Source organism: Cryptomeria japonica, chromosome 4, assembly GCF_030272615.1.
Source record: "Cryptomeria japonica chromosome 4, Sugi_1.0, whole genome shotgun sequence".
Classification (NCBI taxonomy): Eukaryota; Viridiplantae; Streptophyta; class Pinopsida; order Cupressales; family Cupressaceae; genus Cryptomeria; species Cryptomeria japonica.
The window spans coordinates 586,677,775-586,697,131 of record NC_081408.1 but is presented as its reverse complement, the minus strand read 5'-3'; the positions used below and the strand labels follow the sequence as shown (position 1 = coordinate 586,697,131).

General features: G+C 35.5%; 1 protein-coding gene across 7 annotated transcripts in view; it reads left to right on the top strand.

The window, feature by feature from the left end:
• The window catches only part of LOC131076271 (protein N-terminal asparagine amidohydrolase), a 249,113-nt gene that overhangs the window by 175,199 nt on the left and 54,557 nt on the right, over positions 1-19,357 (top strand). For all 7 annotated transcript variants that reach the window (XM_058013379.2, XM_058013375.2, XM_059219960.1 and 4 more), the window contains 2 exons: positions 13,031-13,209; positions 16,515-16,634. In XM_058013379.2, coding sequence (XP_057869362.2) covers positions 13,031-13,209; positions 16,515-16,634 — 299 coding nt within the window. The remainder of the gene's footprint in view (positions 1-13,030; positions 13,210-16,514; positions 16,635-19,357) is intronic.

Genomic DNA, 19,357 nt, shown 5'->3' with positions numbered 1-19,357 from the left:
TTAAGAGGATTAGGGTACGATTTGCCAAAAAGGATATATAGCGTTGAGTTTGGAAAGAAGGGGATGGATTTGCTATTTTGCTATTTTGACATTGTGAAATTGAAAGGGTTTTGCTCTAGAGACTAGGGTTTTCAGCCACCATTGGAGGACGTAGTTGCTTCAATGTTCACCATCTGAGCTGATGAAATATTCAGTGATATTTGGTTTCAGGAAGACTTCATTTAGAGGTCTTATTTGCATCTAATTGCGTAGAATTGAAGAATAAATTCACAAGAAATTATTGCAAATTTATTGAAGAAATTTTGGTAATTAACAAGTACGGTACAGATTGCTACAGTACCGCCGTACGGACTGCTACAATGCCGCGTGAATAGTGCCGCCGTACGGACTACTACAGTACCGCGTGAACAGTAAAAAAATTTTAAAAATTAAAATTTGCAGTTTGCAGATTTTTCATCTACTGGGACAGCAAAAATCAGGTTTTTATCTTACTTGTAATGAATTTGTTTTTTAGGCATATTGGCCATAGAACAGAATAAACATTCCCTTGATAGTCTCTTAAATTAATTCCAGCAGTAATATTATTGTTTCAGAATTATTTTAAGCATAGGAGTTTATTTCAGTATTGTATCATTGCTCATTATTACCAAAAATACATAAAAAATCCATAAACATTCAAAACCCAAAACAAATTCAAATCAACTGCATTCAAAAGAAACAGTCAGCAGAGGAGAGCCAAGCAGTATATTGGAGTCAGAATCCCTGTTTGCTAAGGAATCCAAATGTGAATTTGGAATGAGAGAGCTACTTTACCTTGGTCACATCATTAGTGCAGATGGAGTCAAGGTTGACCTCAAAAAGATCAAGGCTATTGTTGATTGGCCTCCAGCTGAGAACTTGACACATCTAAAGGGATTTTTGGGCCTATGTGGTTTTTATAGAAGGTTTGTGAAGGTTTATTCTCAATTGTCCACCCCCCTCACTGACCTCACTAAGAAAGGAGCTTTTGTATGGTCGGAAAAGAGACAAGGAGTTTTTGACAAGTTAAAGGAAATCATGAGCACGTGCCCTATTTTGGCTCTACCTGATTTCTCCAAGCCTTTTGAGATTCAGTGTGATGCATCGGGAGAAGGAGTTGGTGTTGTATTGATGTAAGACAAGCATCCGATTGTGTTTGAAAGTAGAAAATTAAGAGGAGCTTAGAAGACACACTCCATCTATGACAAGGAGATGCTTGCAATCATGCACGCATTAGCCAAGTTTAGGCAATGCTTGGTGGGGAGCAAATTTGTGGTTAAGACAGATCATAATAGTCTTAAACACTTCATGCATCAGAAGGATTTGAATGAAAGGCGACAGAAGTGGGTGAGTAAGCTACAAGCTTACGATTTTGACATCGAGTATGTCAAAGGCAAAAACAATATTGTAGCTGATGCTCTATCGAGAAGACCCCATTTGAGCTCAGTATGCGAGCTAGCAACTGATTGGAAGGACTTGTTGCTTGCTGATTATGCTAAAAATCAGTTTGCAACCAGCATCATTGAGGGTACTTTTCATGATGAAAAGTACAAATTGACGGATGGGCTGATTATGTATAAAGGAAGAATCTTTCTTTTGCCCGAATCTAAGTTGAAAGGGAAGTTTTTGCAGACCTTCCATGACATCCCCCTTGCTGGTCATCAAGGTTTTTTCAAGACATATAGGCAGATCTAAGAAATATTTTCTTGGAAAGGGTTGAAGAATGATGTCTTGAGATACATCAAGGAGTGCCACATTTGTTAGATGAACAGACATGAGCATACTGCATCTGCTGGTTTGTTGCAACCACTACCTATTCCCAATCAGAATTGGGAAAGTATCTCGATCAACTTCATCACTGGGTTGCCCAGAGCTAATGGCAAGGATTGCATTTACATGGTGGTGGATAGATTGACTAAGTTTGGTCACTTTTTTGCCATTACTAGCTCATTTACAGCAGCTCAAGTTGTTGATGTGTTTTTTCATGAGGTGTTTAGATTGCATGGGCTTCCTAAGAACATTGTAAGCGATAGGGACAACAAGTTCCTAAGCACTTTTTGGCAGGAAGTCTTCAGATTGTGTGGCACAGTGGTTGCTCCAAGCACGAGTTATCATCCACCGACTGATGGGCAAATAGAAATTGTGAACAAATGGTTGGAAGGCTATCTCAGGAACTATGTCTCGGAGCAGCAAAAGACATGGGTGAGATGGTTACATTTGGGGGAATATTGTAACAACTTCTCATATCACATGTCCATCAGGATGTCTCCTTTTATGGCCCTATATGATACAAGGCTCCCAACTTTGTTGATTTGATGTTTGGTGATAGCCCCTCAAGCTAAAGATATGGTGCAATAGTGTCAGGATATTCTGAAAGCCTTGAAGAACAACCTTCAAATAGTGCAAAACCAACAAAAGTTGTACGCTGATCAACAACGTGTAGAGCGTTCATTTGAGGTTGGAGACATGGTCTATCTCAGAGTTCAGCCTTTCAGACAATCTACTCTCAAGAAGAGTGGAGCAAAGAAAATCAAGCCATGTTTCTATGGACCATTTAGGGACATCCAGAGAGTTGGTGCACTGGCTTATGAGTTGGAGCTACCAGCAAGTAGCAAGGTGCACAATGTCTTCCACGTGTCATGCCTCAAGAAGGTGCTTGGACACAATGTTGTGGTCTCTTCAAAATTGCCTCCTTTGGATGAGGAAGGGCAGTTGGTGTTGATTCCAGAAGAGATTATTGATTTCAGAGAGCGCTCCTTGAGAAGAAGTAGAATCAGGGAGTACTTGGTGAAGTGGAAAAACTCACCTACAGAGGATGCTACTTGGGAGAGTGAAGAGATTCTATAGCATCCAGGCTTGCGATTGCTTGTGGACAAGCAATCTTGGGGAGGGCGGACTGTAATGTCCCCTTCTTAGTGAGGTGGAGTTCAATGGGCCATTAGCCTATTCTAAAGACCCGTAGGCTAACTAGAAGCAGAAATTAGGGTTTCTAAATTTTGAGGAGGTTGTGTGAGTTGTTTGATGCCTGACTAGTTGGAATTCTATGATTCTGATTGTGGATTCCTTCTGAGTTTTATGAGAGCTTCGCAGAGGTGTAACATGCATTCAGTTCCAGGAAGAATTTTGAACTTAGTATTTTTAGTAAGTTGGTGGTAGTTGACTGGATTTCTAAGTCTTTCTGGGTTTTCTGAGCTCATCTTCAGGGTTCGAAGAGCAATATTTTTGGAGTTGTTTTCAGGACTTACTATTTTTTAGTAAGTGCCATTTCTGCTATTTTTAGTAGTTCAATGCAGAGCTCCAACCCAGTCAGTTTTGTTGGTTTTCAGCACTTCGATTTTGGGTACAATTTGGCATTGATCAGTCTTGGATTCTAAAAAAGTGATTTTTAAATATTAATACTTTATCCTAAGTTTAATATTTAATTATTATGTTGGGCGACTAAAGAAAGGGAAAATAACACAATTATTGTATACCAAGGAAAAAGTTTGAACTTTTGCCTAGAGGAGGGGGATGCCAAGTCATGGACATGTTTGGAATGAAATTCAAATGAGAAGATAGGAATTTGGGCACCATTTGAATGTGAATTTGAATCTCTAAATCTATAAATATAAGAGCTAGGCTTCTCTTTTGTCATCTATGAAGAAAAATATAACAAATTGTTGCCAAAATTTGGAGTGAAGCTTCAGGGAATGCATACCTCCTAGCTACCGCTTGGTTTCTTGCTTTAAATACAACAACTAATTGAGCTTGTGACTGCTCTTCATCCAGAGGAGTAGATTTGAGGAACAATGTTGCAGATTTGTGTTTCAGTTTCAGATGTTTTGGAGTGTTTTCTGAGTGTTCATGTTGCTGGTTGGTGTGTATGTTGAAGTAGAAATCTATTTGTGAGTCCTTGTGTGTTCGCCAAGTCATTCTGGGTATTGGCTCTAATTAATTCTCTCCCCTAGGTGATGGAGTCTACCAATTTGCAGATCCTCATTTGCTGATTTGAATTTTATATTGCAAATCGTACTTCCCAACTGGGTCGTACCATTCCTTGGTTGCCTCGGGTTGCGTGTTGTTTGGTTTTGGCATCTATGTTGTAGGTTTGGGGTTCTAGTCTTATCGCCTCTGTCTTATCTTTCATTTGCTTATGTTCTTGTGTCATTCGGAGGTGTTTTGGGCGAGTTATGAGCTTTTCAGTGATTTAGGTAGTGGTTGTTTTCTGCGTGTTGTGCGTACTGCAAATTACTTTTTTAGAATAGGAGTCAGTGGTGTGTTATTTCTCTATGGGCATGTTTGAGTTTGTTAAGTGTGTTTAGCTGGAAATATTCATTGTAATGGACAGTATCTTCTCTCTATTCTAAGATTCATATCTCTCATTGTAAGGTTGGATAGTAGTACTATCAACCATTTCTAGATTGTAAAGAAAATCCTACTGAAAAAGTGGAAGAGGCTGGCGTGCTGCCTACATTTGGATTTTGTAATATTGTCCTCTTGCTGCACAAGCGGTAGAGTGATTGTTGTTTTCATTCCTAGTCCTCCCACTGCATAAGTGGTTGAGTGATCTATTTTCCTTCTTGTAACAATTGTCCTCCCACTGAAAAAGTGGTTGAGTGATTGCTGCTTCAATTTCTTGGCTTGTCCTTAGTTGGTTTACCGCCAAGTGATCTTTCAACGTTCTCATTATCTCGCTGAAAAGTGGAAGGGGTTGGCTTGCTGCCGAAATATTGTATTCAATTTCAGTTTCTTGCATCTAACGATCCCCTCTATACTGTATGTTCTCACCCTTCCAGATTGGGCTCTCGGTGATCAAAAGGTGGAAAGGGTTACTTTCAGTAGTATTGGGATTTCATTTTCTAACCCTAACGGGTGTTTGTGTTGGCTGTAAAATGAAATAATTCAAAAAAATTTGTGGGAATATTACATTGGTAGTCTCTTGGAGCATAAGAACAGTTATCATATCTTCCACCTCTCTTCTTCTTTTGGTTCATGAATTGATCCAAGGTGAAGATATTCTGGATCTCAGCAGGGAGAGAAGCATACTCCATGTAACTATTCCTTATTTCATTAGTTGTTGGTATCTCAACTTCAGCTTGTGGTGTTTCTCTAGGTAGGAAGACGGGTTGCAAATGTCTTGAAACTAACCCTCCATTGTTGCTCCCATTGTTACTCCCATTTCCATTTCCTCCAGGAGTGTTGGAAGTGCTAGCTTCATGTCCATTAGTAGGTTGATTAGGAGTCCCACCAATATTCTGATTAATCTTGGCCAGCAATTGGGACATCATGTCCATCATGGTATCAAACTTCCTTTCTGCTCTTACTTTAGTGGACTCATTTTGTTCTGTCGTCCTCTCTGCCATTGAGTCAACTGTTATCTCTCTGTTTCTAAGAACCTCTGAAAAGGTCTCTTCAACCGACACTGCTGGAATCTAATACTACTGTCTCTTTTGCTCTTTGTTGTAGTAACAAACTTCTCTATCACTCATCAAGAACTTTGATCACTCTGAGAACACAGGCTGGTAGGAAAACCAGCTCTGATACCACTGTAATGACCCCCTTACTTTTCTTTGATTTTTTAACACATCAAAGCACCTGTTAAGGGTAGGAAAATGAAATACAATGCTGCTGAAAGGAACCCTTCCACTTTCTGTTCACCAAGAGTCCAATATGGGAAGGTGAGAGCATATGGTGAATAGAGGATCGGTAGCTCCAAAGACAAACTAAAGTGCAATGCCGGGCGGCAAGCCAACTCCTTTCGCTTGCTCAGCAGGCAAGAACAACTCAAATCTAAAATCACTCTTCTACTTTCCAACAGGAGGACAACTAATACAATACTGAAAACGATATCACTCAACTACTTATTCAGCGAGAGGACAATTATTACAATACTGAAAGTAAAATCACTCAACCACTTATTCAGCGGGAGGACTTTGAAAACCAAATGAAGTAATAGGTAGGCGGCTAAGGCATCCTCTTCCACTTCTACAGTGGGAAATACAAAATGTAAAATGCCATAAGCAAAGGCTGATCAATACTACTAATTTCAGCATTACAATGAGAGCATTAGCTTACAGATTACAATAGAAAATTGATATCTAATCACACCAAAATATTAGGAACGGATCCTATAACAAATATGAGGTATTTAGCATATGGAAAGTAACCAAACAAGTAAATAATTCAAGTCTGATATAAAGAACAGCTAACTGAAATAACAGACCAGCAATGAGAGAAATCACCTAAATGCTCATAACTCTACCCAAACACCGCCAAATGACTTGAAATCAAGTGCGAATGATCTTTAAAGAGAAGACGCCCAAGCAAAAGCCAACAACTCACTACTAATATAAACCAATATCGCTGCACGCTTCCCAAGGCAGCCTCCAACCTGGTACGACTAGGCAAGAAGGGCAATTTTGTCTAGAAAATCTAAATCAACACCAAAATCCATGAAACTTAGCAAAATGGATCACCTAACCAAGAGGAAAGCAAAGGAAGAACACTCAAAAACAACGACTGAACTCTCAGAGACTTGTGAATGGATTTGACGTTTAACACCACACAAAACAACAACTCCAAAACTGAAAACAACACCCAAAATCAGAAAACAACAAATATCTTCATCTTCACTAAGCTCAATCTGCTCCTCTGAATGAGAAACAGTCACAATATTCAGCTAGGGGTTATCTTTCAAGCTTGAAACTGAAGGTACTAGGAGGTATGCATCCCTCGAAGCAAGAGTTCGGAATTATTTCGATAGCAGTTCGTTATAATAACAATGGATACCAAAAACAAGAGCCCATCACTCTTATTTATAACTTTTTGAAGCTCTAAATTCAAATTCAACTCCCTCCAAATTGTCATGAAATGAAATGTAATCCCATGCCATTTTGGACACCCAAGCAAAACTAATATTTGAATCTAACTAGTCATGTAATTTTCTTCAAAGGGGACGCCCACTTAACTTAAGTCAAAATAATACTTAATTCATCAAATCTACCCCCTCAAGGTAGCAAATATACTTTATAAAATATTCATTAAGTGTGTTACGGCATCCAAGGAAATAAAATGAATTTTTTCATAAAATTAACATATTTCTTTCTAAGGTGTCCATCATTCCTTATAAATAATTCACTTGTAAAATATTTTTCCTCAACCATGAATTTTCCCAACGTAAGCTCTGACTTGCAAAAATAGCTCCAAAAATGCCGGAAGACCAACTACTCAAACTGATGTTGACAAGTTCTCATGTCTCACTTTTCTGTATTTGATCAAGCTCTTCTTTCATGGCTGCTATCCAATGCTTATCTTCAACTTCTTCTTCAAAACATTTAGGTTCAAACATAGACAGCAAAGAAACATCTTCATCTACAAAATAATTAACATTCCTTCTAGTAGCTCTAGTTCTATTTTCAGGTAAGATTTGATCAACAGGATGATTTCTTTGCACAAAATTAGAAGTAATCTTAAAAGTAGTCTTATCATGACCATTTTCTGATTCATTTTCAGAATGAGTACCTATTGTTCCAAACTGCAAACTAGAAGAAAAAGAGGCATCTATTTCTCTTGATTGAGCATTCTTAGGACTGTTTTGTGCATTACTACTTGCTGTCCCAACTTGTGTGTGTGAAGATGAAGGTTGAACAGCACCTCCTGTTTCCTAGTTTTGAACATTGTTATCAACTTATCACCATTTCCATTCTTACCACAAGTGTTAGTAAGCTCATGAACTTTAACGTTGATCCTTTCTACAATCTTATGCAATCTTTTATTGCAACATATATAAGCGCTACTTTTAGACGAGTAGCCCAAAAAGATACCTTCATCTGATCTAGGATCAAATTTACCTAGATTATCATCATCTCTTTGTATAAAACAAGGGCTACCAAAATTTTTAAAATACCTTACAGTTGCCAGTATACCTTTCCATAGCTCATAAGCAGTTTTATTATGCTTTGCTCTCAACAAACCTCTATTTTGAATATTAACTGTTGTATGAACAACCTCTCTCCAAAAAGCATCACTCACTTTGGCCTCATTCATCATGCTATGAGCCATTTCTTGAATTGTTCTATTTTTCCTCTCAACAACACAATTTTGTTCAGGTGTTCTGGGTGCTGAAACCTGTCTCTTAATTCCATTTTTCTCACAAAAACTGACAAACTCGTTAGAAGTAAATTCACCACCATTATCAGAATGTGAACACTTAATTTTCAAATACTTTTCATTCTCAACTAAAACCTTAAAAGCTTTAAATTTTTCTAAAGCTTCAGATTTCTCTTTCAAAAATTCACCCAAGTCATGTCAGAAAAATCATCTATCAACGGCATAAAATATTTTTCACCTTGTAAACTCTTTGTCCTGGTAGGTCCACATAAGTCAATATGAACTAACTCAAGTGGTTTAGTGCTGGATAAATTTGACAAAATTTGCAAACAGTGTATGTTGGTTTTTCAAGCTTTGGCATGTCTCTAACAGCTGCTTTTTTGCTGATTTGAACCAAATTATCAAAACTCATATGCCCAAGCCTTCTGTGCCACAACCAAGTTTCATCAATCTAACTCAAGCAACACTTTTCATCATTAGAATTATCAAGAATATATAAATTATTTGCTTCTCTAGTTGCATTAGCAAGATGCTTTCCACTCTTGCTTATAACACAATAGTTTGAATTAAAAACAAGATCATATCCTTGATCACATAATTGACTGACACTCAACAAGTTATGTTTCAAACCTTTAACATACAAGACATTCTCAACTTTAGTTTCCCCATTATTTAAGACAAGAGTACCTACATTGGCAATTCTCGATGAAGAGCTACCTCTGAATCTAACTTTACCTCCATTCATTCTTCTCAGGGTCAAAAATTTGCTCTTATCACTAGTCATATCCCTAGAACAACCACTATCAACGTACCAAATATCCTTCTCATTTTGTGATAGAAAAGCAGTTTGCACAACTAAAGACATTCCTGAACTTGGCTTCTTCCTTTTCCTCCAAACTTTTACATTCTCCTTTGCTTTCCCTTTTGCATCCATCTTTTTGGATGAATCTATCAAAACACTCTTACAAAACTTTATAGAATGACCAAGGTTATTGCACTTATAACAAACAATATTATAAGTCCTCAGAGAAGCAAAAGGATTTTGATTCACAAAACTAAAATTTCTTCTAGGAAATATTTTGCAATTTACAGTTTTGTGACCAAAATAGTTGCAAGAAAAATGATAACCATAGAAATAAGCATTGTTAGATCTAGTCATATGAGTTTGTCCAACATGAGAAAGCTTATTACCATTTCTATTTTTAAGATTAGGACCTGTTATTGAAATTTTCGTTATATTTACAATTCAATGGAAAATCTAAGTACCTAGGCAAAGATTACAGTCACATAAATGAAATCTTTCAATTATTATTTTATTCATTATATTTTATACAGTTGAAAGGATTACGAGAAGTAATCTACAAATAAATTTTCTCTCACACAAGCATAGGAGAGTAATCCTTACTTTCCTATGCAAAGGAGAAAAACTGAATTAAACAAAGCAAATGCATAGATAAGATAAGAAAGGAACCAGCCATTGCCTGGGGGTATATGGCTGGCAAAGTCTGCTCTCGAAGTTGTAGGTCTGCATTTTTGAAATCCATTCTCTTCCAGTCTCCTCCTTGTTCTGAAAAAAGTCAAAAAGGTGAAGTGGGTTAGATCAAAAGATCTAAGCAATGACTAAATGTCTACTTATCTTACCTATACATTTGCACCATTTAATCAAGCTCCCCTCGTCACAGAAGAAAATAAGCATCTAGGAAGACAAAGAGCAAAAGTTCATCTTCATTCCTTCAAGAATTAGTGTTTTTCTAACTGTTTGTTTAATGTGCAAAGACAGGTAAAGAATTGCAAATTTCAGAGGTTTTATTATGAGTGGGGTTAAATGAGGCTCCCACAAGGGTTGAGCCCAGCTCATAGAAACCATGTGATTGTTCAGAGGGTACTTGCAGGTATATACAGGAAGCATAAAATGGTGTAAAGGCAGCCATGAAGATGCAGATTGCTGCAGTGAAAAAAGACAAAAAAGAGTCCGAGGTTTTGGAGTTTGAAGGGATATGCCAAGCAAATTTAAAAAATTGAAAAGGGTAATGAAAAAATTAAAATGACAACTGCTGCAGTAGAGAAAGGGAACAATGGAAATCAGATTATGACTGCAGGATTCTTGATTGAAGGAAACAAGCATCCTATGGGTGGATGTTCAAGATAAGTGAATGGATTTATTTCTCTACTTATGGTGTTGGCCTAAAGTCTGAAATCAGCAGCTTCATATGCTCTTAGGGAAAAGAGGAAAAAGATTAGTGGAGGAAGTGATGCAGTGGAGAAAAAATAATTTATGCTATTTTCAAAATATAAACAGAACTCAGAAAAAATTGCAGATATTCCATCCTTTACACAGATAACCCAGAAAATGAAAATTTTGCAGAATTTCATTTTCAAAAGAGAACAGGAAATAACAAAGAGGGTTTCGTATAAAATGCAGAGTTTTCTTCCTTTGAAATTGAAGATAATATCTTACGAAGACACAAGCTATTTCTCTTAAAGTTAAAATGCAAACAAAAACCCCAATTTCCTTTTCGAAATATAACAGAGATACAGAAAATTTGCAGAATGTCATTTTCAAAAAAGTGCGGGAAGAACAACCAAAAAACCATCAACGTTTTTGTGCCTTTTAAATTTGCAAGGAATTCTGTGCATAAAGGGTTACAGAAAGTTTTTCTTCTCTTAAAAACCAAATGCAGAATTTGCTAAAATGCAAGCTCACGAGAAAAAGCTCTAAATATTCTTTTCGAAATGCAGATAACCCTGAAAAAATTACAGAAGTATGCAGAGATTTTTTCAGAAAATACAAATGAAAATTTCGCTAGCAAAGCCATGACAAACGAAAATGCCAAAATTCACATTTGAACCTTTAAAATTACCTCTCATTTTCTGCAACAATGGAGCAATGCTATGGCTTTATGAAAACCTTATAATTTCAACGCATGGAGTAGACCTGTTCGAGTCATGGATAGCTGCCAGTGGAAGAGAAGTTAACATTTTGTTCCATCTACAGTCTGAAACCCTAGGAGCTCGGCCGAATATCTCTTCAGCAGTGGAAACGTGCAATGCAAAATGAATGTTATTTTTAGGTTTTCCATCGCTTTTACCTTGTTCACCCTTTGCTCGATTTTTATGGGATTGTATTTCATTTTATGAAATGCGATGTAATAGATGCATGGTGGTAAAGGTTTCCACAAACTCCCACTTATGGGTTAAATTTAACATAAACTTTGCCTAGCCGTGGGGAGGCTTTAAAACCCCTAAGTCTTTTTTAGACTTATCAAATTTTAAAAAGATGTATAATTAATTACATATTTAGTAATTATATCAATGTTGTAAAAAATTGCTATTATTTAACAACATTTATATAATTAATAAATATTTAATTAATTATTTTTGCACATGTTAAATTTCCTAGCAATATTTTTAAAAGGAAATTGAAATTTTTTGCATCTTTTAACTTTTAAGATTCAATACCTTTCTTCCATATACACATGATAATGTAAAATGAATATTTAATTGGATGGGTTATAAATCCAATTAATATTTATTATAATTGTGTCTTTAAAATCATTCCCAATATGCACATGGAAGGAAAATATTGATTCTTAGATAGGTGAAGTTATCCCAAGAATTTGGAGTCGAATTTGGGCTTGGGATGCAGTTATTCATGAGTTTGGGCTAGTTCTCCAGTAGTTAGAGCCTAATTTTGAGTATTTCATGGGTCAACCTTCAGTTGACCAAGTGTTTACACCTGATTTCACACAATTATGCAGAGTTTGAAGCCTTTTTTGTGGGGGTTCCTTTCCCTACTCGGATTTGAAGAAATTTTTGACTTGGAGATCACTCAAGGAGACTTTCAGTTGAGCACTAGTCATCTTATCCTTGCATTTGGAAGGCTTTTTGCATAAAGGAAGGAAAGATTTCAGTTGGTGGAGGTTCTGGATTTTTTCTCAAGCCTAGCTGAGTTTTGTATCTTGTAACCCGTTTTGCAGTTCTGATAGTAAATTTCAATATAGATATCAGTTTATGCCTTTCTCATTTCTGAGTTATTTTGTCATGGTGTGATTGAGAGCAATTTTCATTTTTGTGTTATTTGTGAAATAACCTTTCTTGAATTTTCTATCTCATGCATGAATCACAGGTCATGCATTGTGGTTTATCAAAATAATTGTTTGTGAAAGTCATTTCCTTTCAATTTTTTGAGCAATGATCCTTTGCATGAAACACTTTTGTGATATGAATTCAGAGATGTCATATGTGTAGAACAGATGCATTTAAAGGAGTTTTCCTGTCATTTTTCAGATCATATGGTGCATCACCTTATTTAAGTTGTTAGTTATCCTTTTTCTTATTCCCTCTCCCTTTTCCTCAAAGGTTTTTCCTAAGGTCTTGTTAGAGTTAGTGATCCATCATTTTCAGGAACCGGCCTATCCGGAGGTTCAATCACAAGAACAGTTTACCCACAGACTCATGATTGTTCCCATGTTAACCCAAAGTGCTAGGTTTTAATAGCTTAGTTATTGGGTGCACTTTTGGGCCTTAACAGGACCACCATTAGGCTTTTGTTGTTCACCTTTAGAGGATTTAGAGCATTGACCTTCATCATGGCCAACTCCACTCTTGTCAAGTCCATAAGAATAAATTAACAGGAAAAAATGTACGAATACTCCTCTTTTTTACCACCTCCTATGAATAGCATTAATATATATAGTATTCATGTAGTAGAACACTTAATCAGCAAATTAATCTGTTTGTATTCTTCCTGATATTATTTATCAATCACAGGGAAATACCACCTCTCTTCAATTTCTTAGCGTGTTATATTCACATCTACGTTTCAGGTTTCAATAGACATTGTTTGATTTTTCCAATTTCTGGCCATTTCTTTGAAAATCAAGTATGCTTCCCTTTGGTAATTGTGATGTGAATTTTTTTCCAGGTTAACACAGTCACTGGTAATGTAATGCCTGCTAGCTTTGATAAAAGTGCAAGATGTCCTGACGAAGTTGTCAGGAGACTTAGAGTATCCTTTTCATTCGAAGATTCCACTTGGGAAGGCCGTTTGCTGGAAACATATGATACATACTCGGATAGATTTGTCATTGCCCCTTGTAAGTGGTAAGGCAATATGACTCTTCAATTTTGTAATGATTTTGCTTAAGGTTGGTGGTAATAAATATTAACGACTGTAATACATTTCTCGTTATCCCCTGATTAAACTACAGTGTTCACATTTTCTAATCCTTTAGCCACTGATAATTCATTTTTCATTTTTGGTTCGGTGAGTGCTTTTTTATGTCATCATCTTTCCCATATTTTCACAATCACTTCCGAAATTAAAGTTCTTATCAGCATATAAAATAGCACAATTGCTTCATAGTTTCTGCTGAGAAGTCTGACATGCCTGTTTTGTCAGACCATGCGGTTTGTAAAAACATGACCAAGCTGAAGCTAAAATTCTGCCTTATCTGGAACACATTGAATGAAGGAAGAAAATTAATATATGTAACTTCACTTTTTAGCGAACTGAGATGGTCTTTCCTTAAAAGAGAAGAATTCTACCAGAGTATGCTTTCTGGTTTATCCTATATTATGAATTACTTTCACTATTTTTCAAGCCATTTGATCCTTTGAAAACTTCTTGGTAGTAAACACTTGTTCATATGGAATACATCATTAATCATCAAACATTAATATTCTGGTTTTTGTTTTCAAAGTGTTCGATAATGATGTAGAACACAGATTTATTACTGAGAGGATTCAATCAAATCTTTTGATAAATTTGATTGCTTTTAATCTGAATACTGAAATGAAAGCACCAGCCAGAAGTCTAAAAAGAAACACCACTCAATGAAGACAATGCACAAGAATTATGTGGAAACCCAGGATGGGAAAGCCATGGTGAGAAATGCTGCTAGGATCTACTGTCCTAATCCAGCCTCACAATTGAAAAATTTACAAGCTTTTTGGGCACCAACCCAAGGAATCACCAAATCCCCAACTTCCAGTTCACTATTCAATAACCTGAGAACCAACTCAGCATCCTCAAGCACCAACTATAAGGATATTACAAAAAAATTATGACTGATTACAAATCTGCAATATTAACCTTCAGAACTTCGAATGTAGACAAGCAAAGAGTTACAATCTGAATAATACAATCTTGACGATTTCTCCAAAGGTTTTAATCTGTCACAAAAAAAATAGAACCTGCAAATATCTCCTTACCGACTCCAAATGTATCAGCCACTTTCAAAGCTTCTGTTCATATAAACTTGTCAAAAGTATATGATGTTAAAACTGATATTGCTTACATTTCACAACATTTAAAATATTGCAAACAAATAACTCTATCAACTGCAGATCTTCTGATCAAGATTATCTCACCAGATCATGTAGTGACTCATTACCTCTGTGTCACTTTTCAGATTCATATGATTGATTTCATAAACACTCTCAATTGAAACTCTTAATCAAAACTCATTACAAATTCAGTGAACAATATCTCTTCTATCTGATGTATATCACCATTTCATCAATAAAGTATGTGTTTATGCAAAATATACCATTACTATCACAACAACACACTATCACACTTATCAGCCTTCACGTCATCAATTCATACTCATCAACACAATGGTTTTTAGTTTGCGGTTTTTGAATACAAATTGCTATTGAAGGAGCAGTTATGAGACATTTACAACTGATCACAACTAATCACACAACTGAATAATTACTTTAATAAAACTAAACTTCAGGAGTAAATATCGTTTCTAAACAATGATAAAACATAACTGCTCAATACACAGGTGTCGGATAGCAATTCTGATGGTAATAACCTATTCAGCCAATCCTCAAATGAATCACTGAAAGTAATATTCAATAAAAATCAAAACTTCAATGAGCCTTCAGACATATGCGATTTAACCTTGACCAATGACAAAATAAATCAAATCCATGGACTGTGTATTTTCAAGACAAAACAATCTCCATTTTATACAATCTTTATAGACAGCGAATGCCTTCGAAACAAATTCTAGGGACATTATTAGAATTAGAAATGATGCTCATCTATTCCAAACATTGTTCGGCATTTTCAGTTCAATCTCCATTTTATACAATCTTTATAGACAGTGAATGTCTTCGAGTTCGAAACAAATTCCAGCGACATTATTAGAAATGATGCTCATCTATTCTAAACATTGTTCAACATTCTCAGTTCAACATGTAACATATGAATAATCCATTTACCTCTGACAATCAGATCACAATTCTTCAAAAACAACCTTCATAATGAACAAGTTTCACGGGGTTAGCATATTAGAGGTTTGTTTCTGAAAACTAAACATCAACCAGATGTATCTCTGCATTTCTATGTGTTCTGTTGTCTTATTAAATATCATTTCAAAATATTTTGATAATCTGCATTTGTATCTGTATTTGCCATTAATGCATCTGAGATTACCAAACTAAATATTTGAACATGAATGCATCTAAGTACTTGACATCAGTGACAAACACAAAGGCTGCTAACAAATGATTGGATTCTCTTGATCATTTATTATATACCTGCTCAGATAGAGTCATGTTGACATATTTTTACATTAGTATTCAAAAGTGAATTTACCAATATTCCAAATTTGATTAATTAAATTCTTCTTACTTATGAAGTATATTGACATTTAAACAAAATATATGGATCAGCCTTGGTCAGACTATACCCCAAATCATAGCAATGCTCAACCCCAAAGAAAACAAATGTCTTTGTATGTTGATTGTGTCTGTCACTCTCAAATTGCTTGTAGCTATTTTAATTCAGAATCACTAAAACCTTGCATGGTTGTGCAGCTTTGCTTTAATCTTTTATAAATTTATAATTCCATAGTTTTTGTAGCAGTATCATAGCCATGCTAATATCTGACTGTAATAAAATGTAAAACATTTTATGCTGTTCATAAAAAGTCAAAACATTAAATACTTTCTCCTCCTCCTTTAATTGCTTATATGCAAATGCTGGTTTTATATACCTGGGCATCTCTATGTTCATTGACAAGGATCCAATACATTTTTGAAACCAAATTTATAAAAAGTGATAGGCCTTTGTTCATATTTTGCAAACGTTTTGACAGTTAATCCAACTGTTCCTCTCATTTTTGCTTGGGGGTTGGGGGTGGACAAGGAGAGCTCCATCCCAAAGAATGACAAGCTTTACATATCGTAGATGTAGTTGACAACACATGATCATTTTGGGAAGAGTTACAGCAAAGTACGATTTACTTTGGTCTTTTTTCACTTAAACAAATTATCTAAATGGGAAATGCTATTCTGCTGTCAGTGAAAAATGCAATATTCTGAATGTCTGAATTTAGTCATCTAGAATACATTCTAAATTCTGAAATATCTTCATTTTTCAATTTTGGAAGGAGGCCTACATGGAAATATTATGCGGCTGAACTTCTTGAGCTATCTGACTCTGAACTCTTGCTTCAGTGTTCTACTTCACCTGATGCAGAGAGTCTTGATTTTGTAGAATCAGAAAGACGGTATGTAGATCTCAATTGTCAAAACTTCTTAAGTCATTTTTCTTCTTTCAAATCTTAAAAACCTTCGCATTGTTCTGTTTCCATCTCATATTGTTTGAAAATTTGAACATCTTCAATATGATTTGTCCTCTGAAATAAAGTCAGTAAACTAATAAATGCATTCAAACGGAAATTTTGATATTAAGAATTTAGAGTTACTATAAATTGCACTACACTGATAGACTCTGAAAAAGTAAACAGAATATTACATTAGTAGATATTTTTCTTCATCCATTGTAATCTAAGGTATCATGAGCCATAAACAAGTTCATATAACCCAATTTACATAGATACATGGAGTTTTTGAGGAAACCATGTTCAGTTAAGAAAGAAAGAAAGAAATTATATTAATATCCATAAAGGACCAAGGTAGGTTAGTGGAACTCTAATGTACAATCATTTACATTGGGAAAGTAAGTAGGTAAAATGATCCAATTACGATATTAGAATAATATTGCACAAACTAAATATACAATCAAAGAGATAGAATAATGCACAATCCGAGCTCCTCTTCTACGTCAAGCTGCACTTCTATTAGAGTAAAAGAGGATGTAAACCAAACAAGAGAGCAACGAAGCTCTCTTACCAACATCCTCTTAATATGCCATGGATGTGTGTAATGTCCCCTTTTTGGAATGGGACTTACTAATAAATAATAATAATAACTTAAAATATAAAAAAATTAAAAAAAAATTTAAAAATATAATATAATATAATTAAAAGTTAATTAAGTTTAATGAATGGTCAAAGGGTATGAAATGAAGAGTTGTGACTTCCTCAAACATGAGATATTAAAGGGAGATCATTTCATTTGAGAAGGACATCCAAGGATCATTCATCCAAGGTATAAATATTTGAACTATTATTTGTGAAGGGTAGGGAGGAGAGAGATGTGAAGTATATATATATATGAGTATTATCAGCAGATCAGATTTACATAAGCATCAAGTAGGAATCTGAAATATGAATCATATGCAGCATACAGTTACTGTGCATTTATAAGTGTTGGGTATGATGCATAGCGTATAGACTATGATCTTGCTGATTTGTTATCTTGTCTTCCATTTGATAGGAAGTAGGAATACATGCAGATAATCTATTGCTTCTAATATATATATATATATATAATTAAAGATGATGAAGATTCCTTTAAAGCTTCAGCCAATCTGCCATCCCATTATGGAGGGGAGAAAGTGCATGTGAGGAATGCAAGTAGCTAGGAAGCCATTCAAGTAGAGACACCCCAAGTGAGGCTGGGAGGCTGAATGACGGGTATCATTCCATGCTCCTAGGCTTGATGGAATGGCTCAAGGCCCCTTGTATGATCTCCCATGGTGCTTCATAATGTGTATGGGTTGTTGGGAAAAGCCTTAGGGAATCCACATGCACATTATGTAATTTACAATGATGATTCAAATAATGTTCCTAACTCTAGTAGGAAAGATCAATTTTATATCTAACATGATTGAGGGATCTCAATCAGGATCTAATTGGTAAATGATATCTCTATTTCATTTCTTACTATACTTGGACTTGTAATTTTAGGGCAAAAACTAAGGCATTGGAAAAGGGGACATTACATGGGTAGAAATAAGGAAGTGACTATTTCAAAGGGCAGAAATTATGAAAGGTTGTACTCTTTCAAAAGGTGTTATTGTGAAAGGTTGTGACTCTTGCAAGGGGCAAACATGATGAAGAGGTATGACTTATCCCTCACAATGGAAGATATAAAGGGAAGAAGGTTTCATTTGAGGACATACAATGTAATGTCCCCTTTTTAGCTTGTTCCTGTCTTAATGGTTTAGCCTATTATTTTGGCCCTCGTTGGCAAAGTGTTCTCTTCTCCGAAGCTCAGTTTGGTTCGGATTTGGCCTTCATTTGACTCAATTTCTCATACTTACTATTTATAGTAAGTCAACGGATGATTGAGAGGGACCCTTACTATTTTTAGTAAGGTAGTTGGATGCATAGTGGATGTAGTGGTTGACTCCCTGGTTTAGGCGGCTGGTCAATATAATGAGTATTTAATGAGATATTAATATTTAATGGTCTTTAATGATGTTTAATTATTTAAGTTATATTATAAAGTTTTATAAATTGACTTTATAATAAAGTGGGGCTATTTTTTAGGGTCATGAGTAGTTAATACTCATTGGAAAAGTACGCCCAAGATTAATATTATTTTCCTAAGTCCATGAAGTAAGTATTAAAATAACATTTAAATGTTATTTAATTGCTTTTGGGGTCGAGCCATTCAGAGAAGTATTAAAAGGGCTTCAAGGCAAATCGAACTCATTATGTTATGACTATTCGACTTTGTCTTTTATCAAGTGCTTTGGGATTTGTGAGAGACCAAGGGTTTCTATAGATTATCAAGCATCTTCAGCCATTGGAGAACGAAAACTCTTCAGCATTTGAGCAATTTTTAGGCTGTGAGATACCAGCTGAGATTATTGCCGGAGTGTGGGCTTCATTTAGAAGTCCAGTTTGTGCCTAAAGTGAAGGATTTTATCAAGGGTTTGTGGAGCAATAAAGGTTAATCAACTGCAAACCTGAAGATTCATTGTTGCAGCCATTATAGATCAGACTGAAGCTTCATTTCAGGTTTTATTGTTGCTGTAGCCTGTAGAATTCATCACCAAGTTTAGGCGTGTCCTTCAACAAACCTAAACGCCTATGAAAAT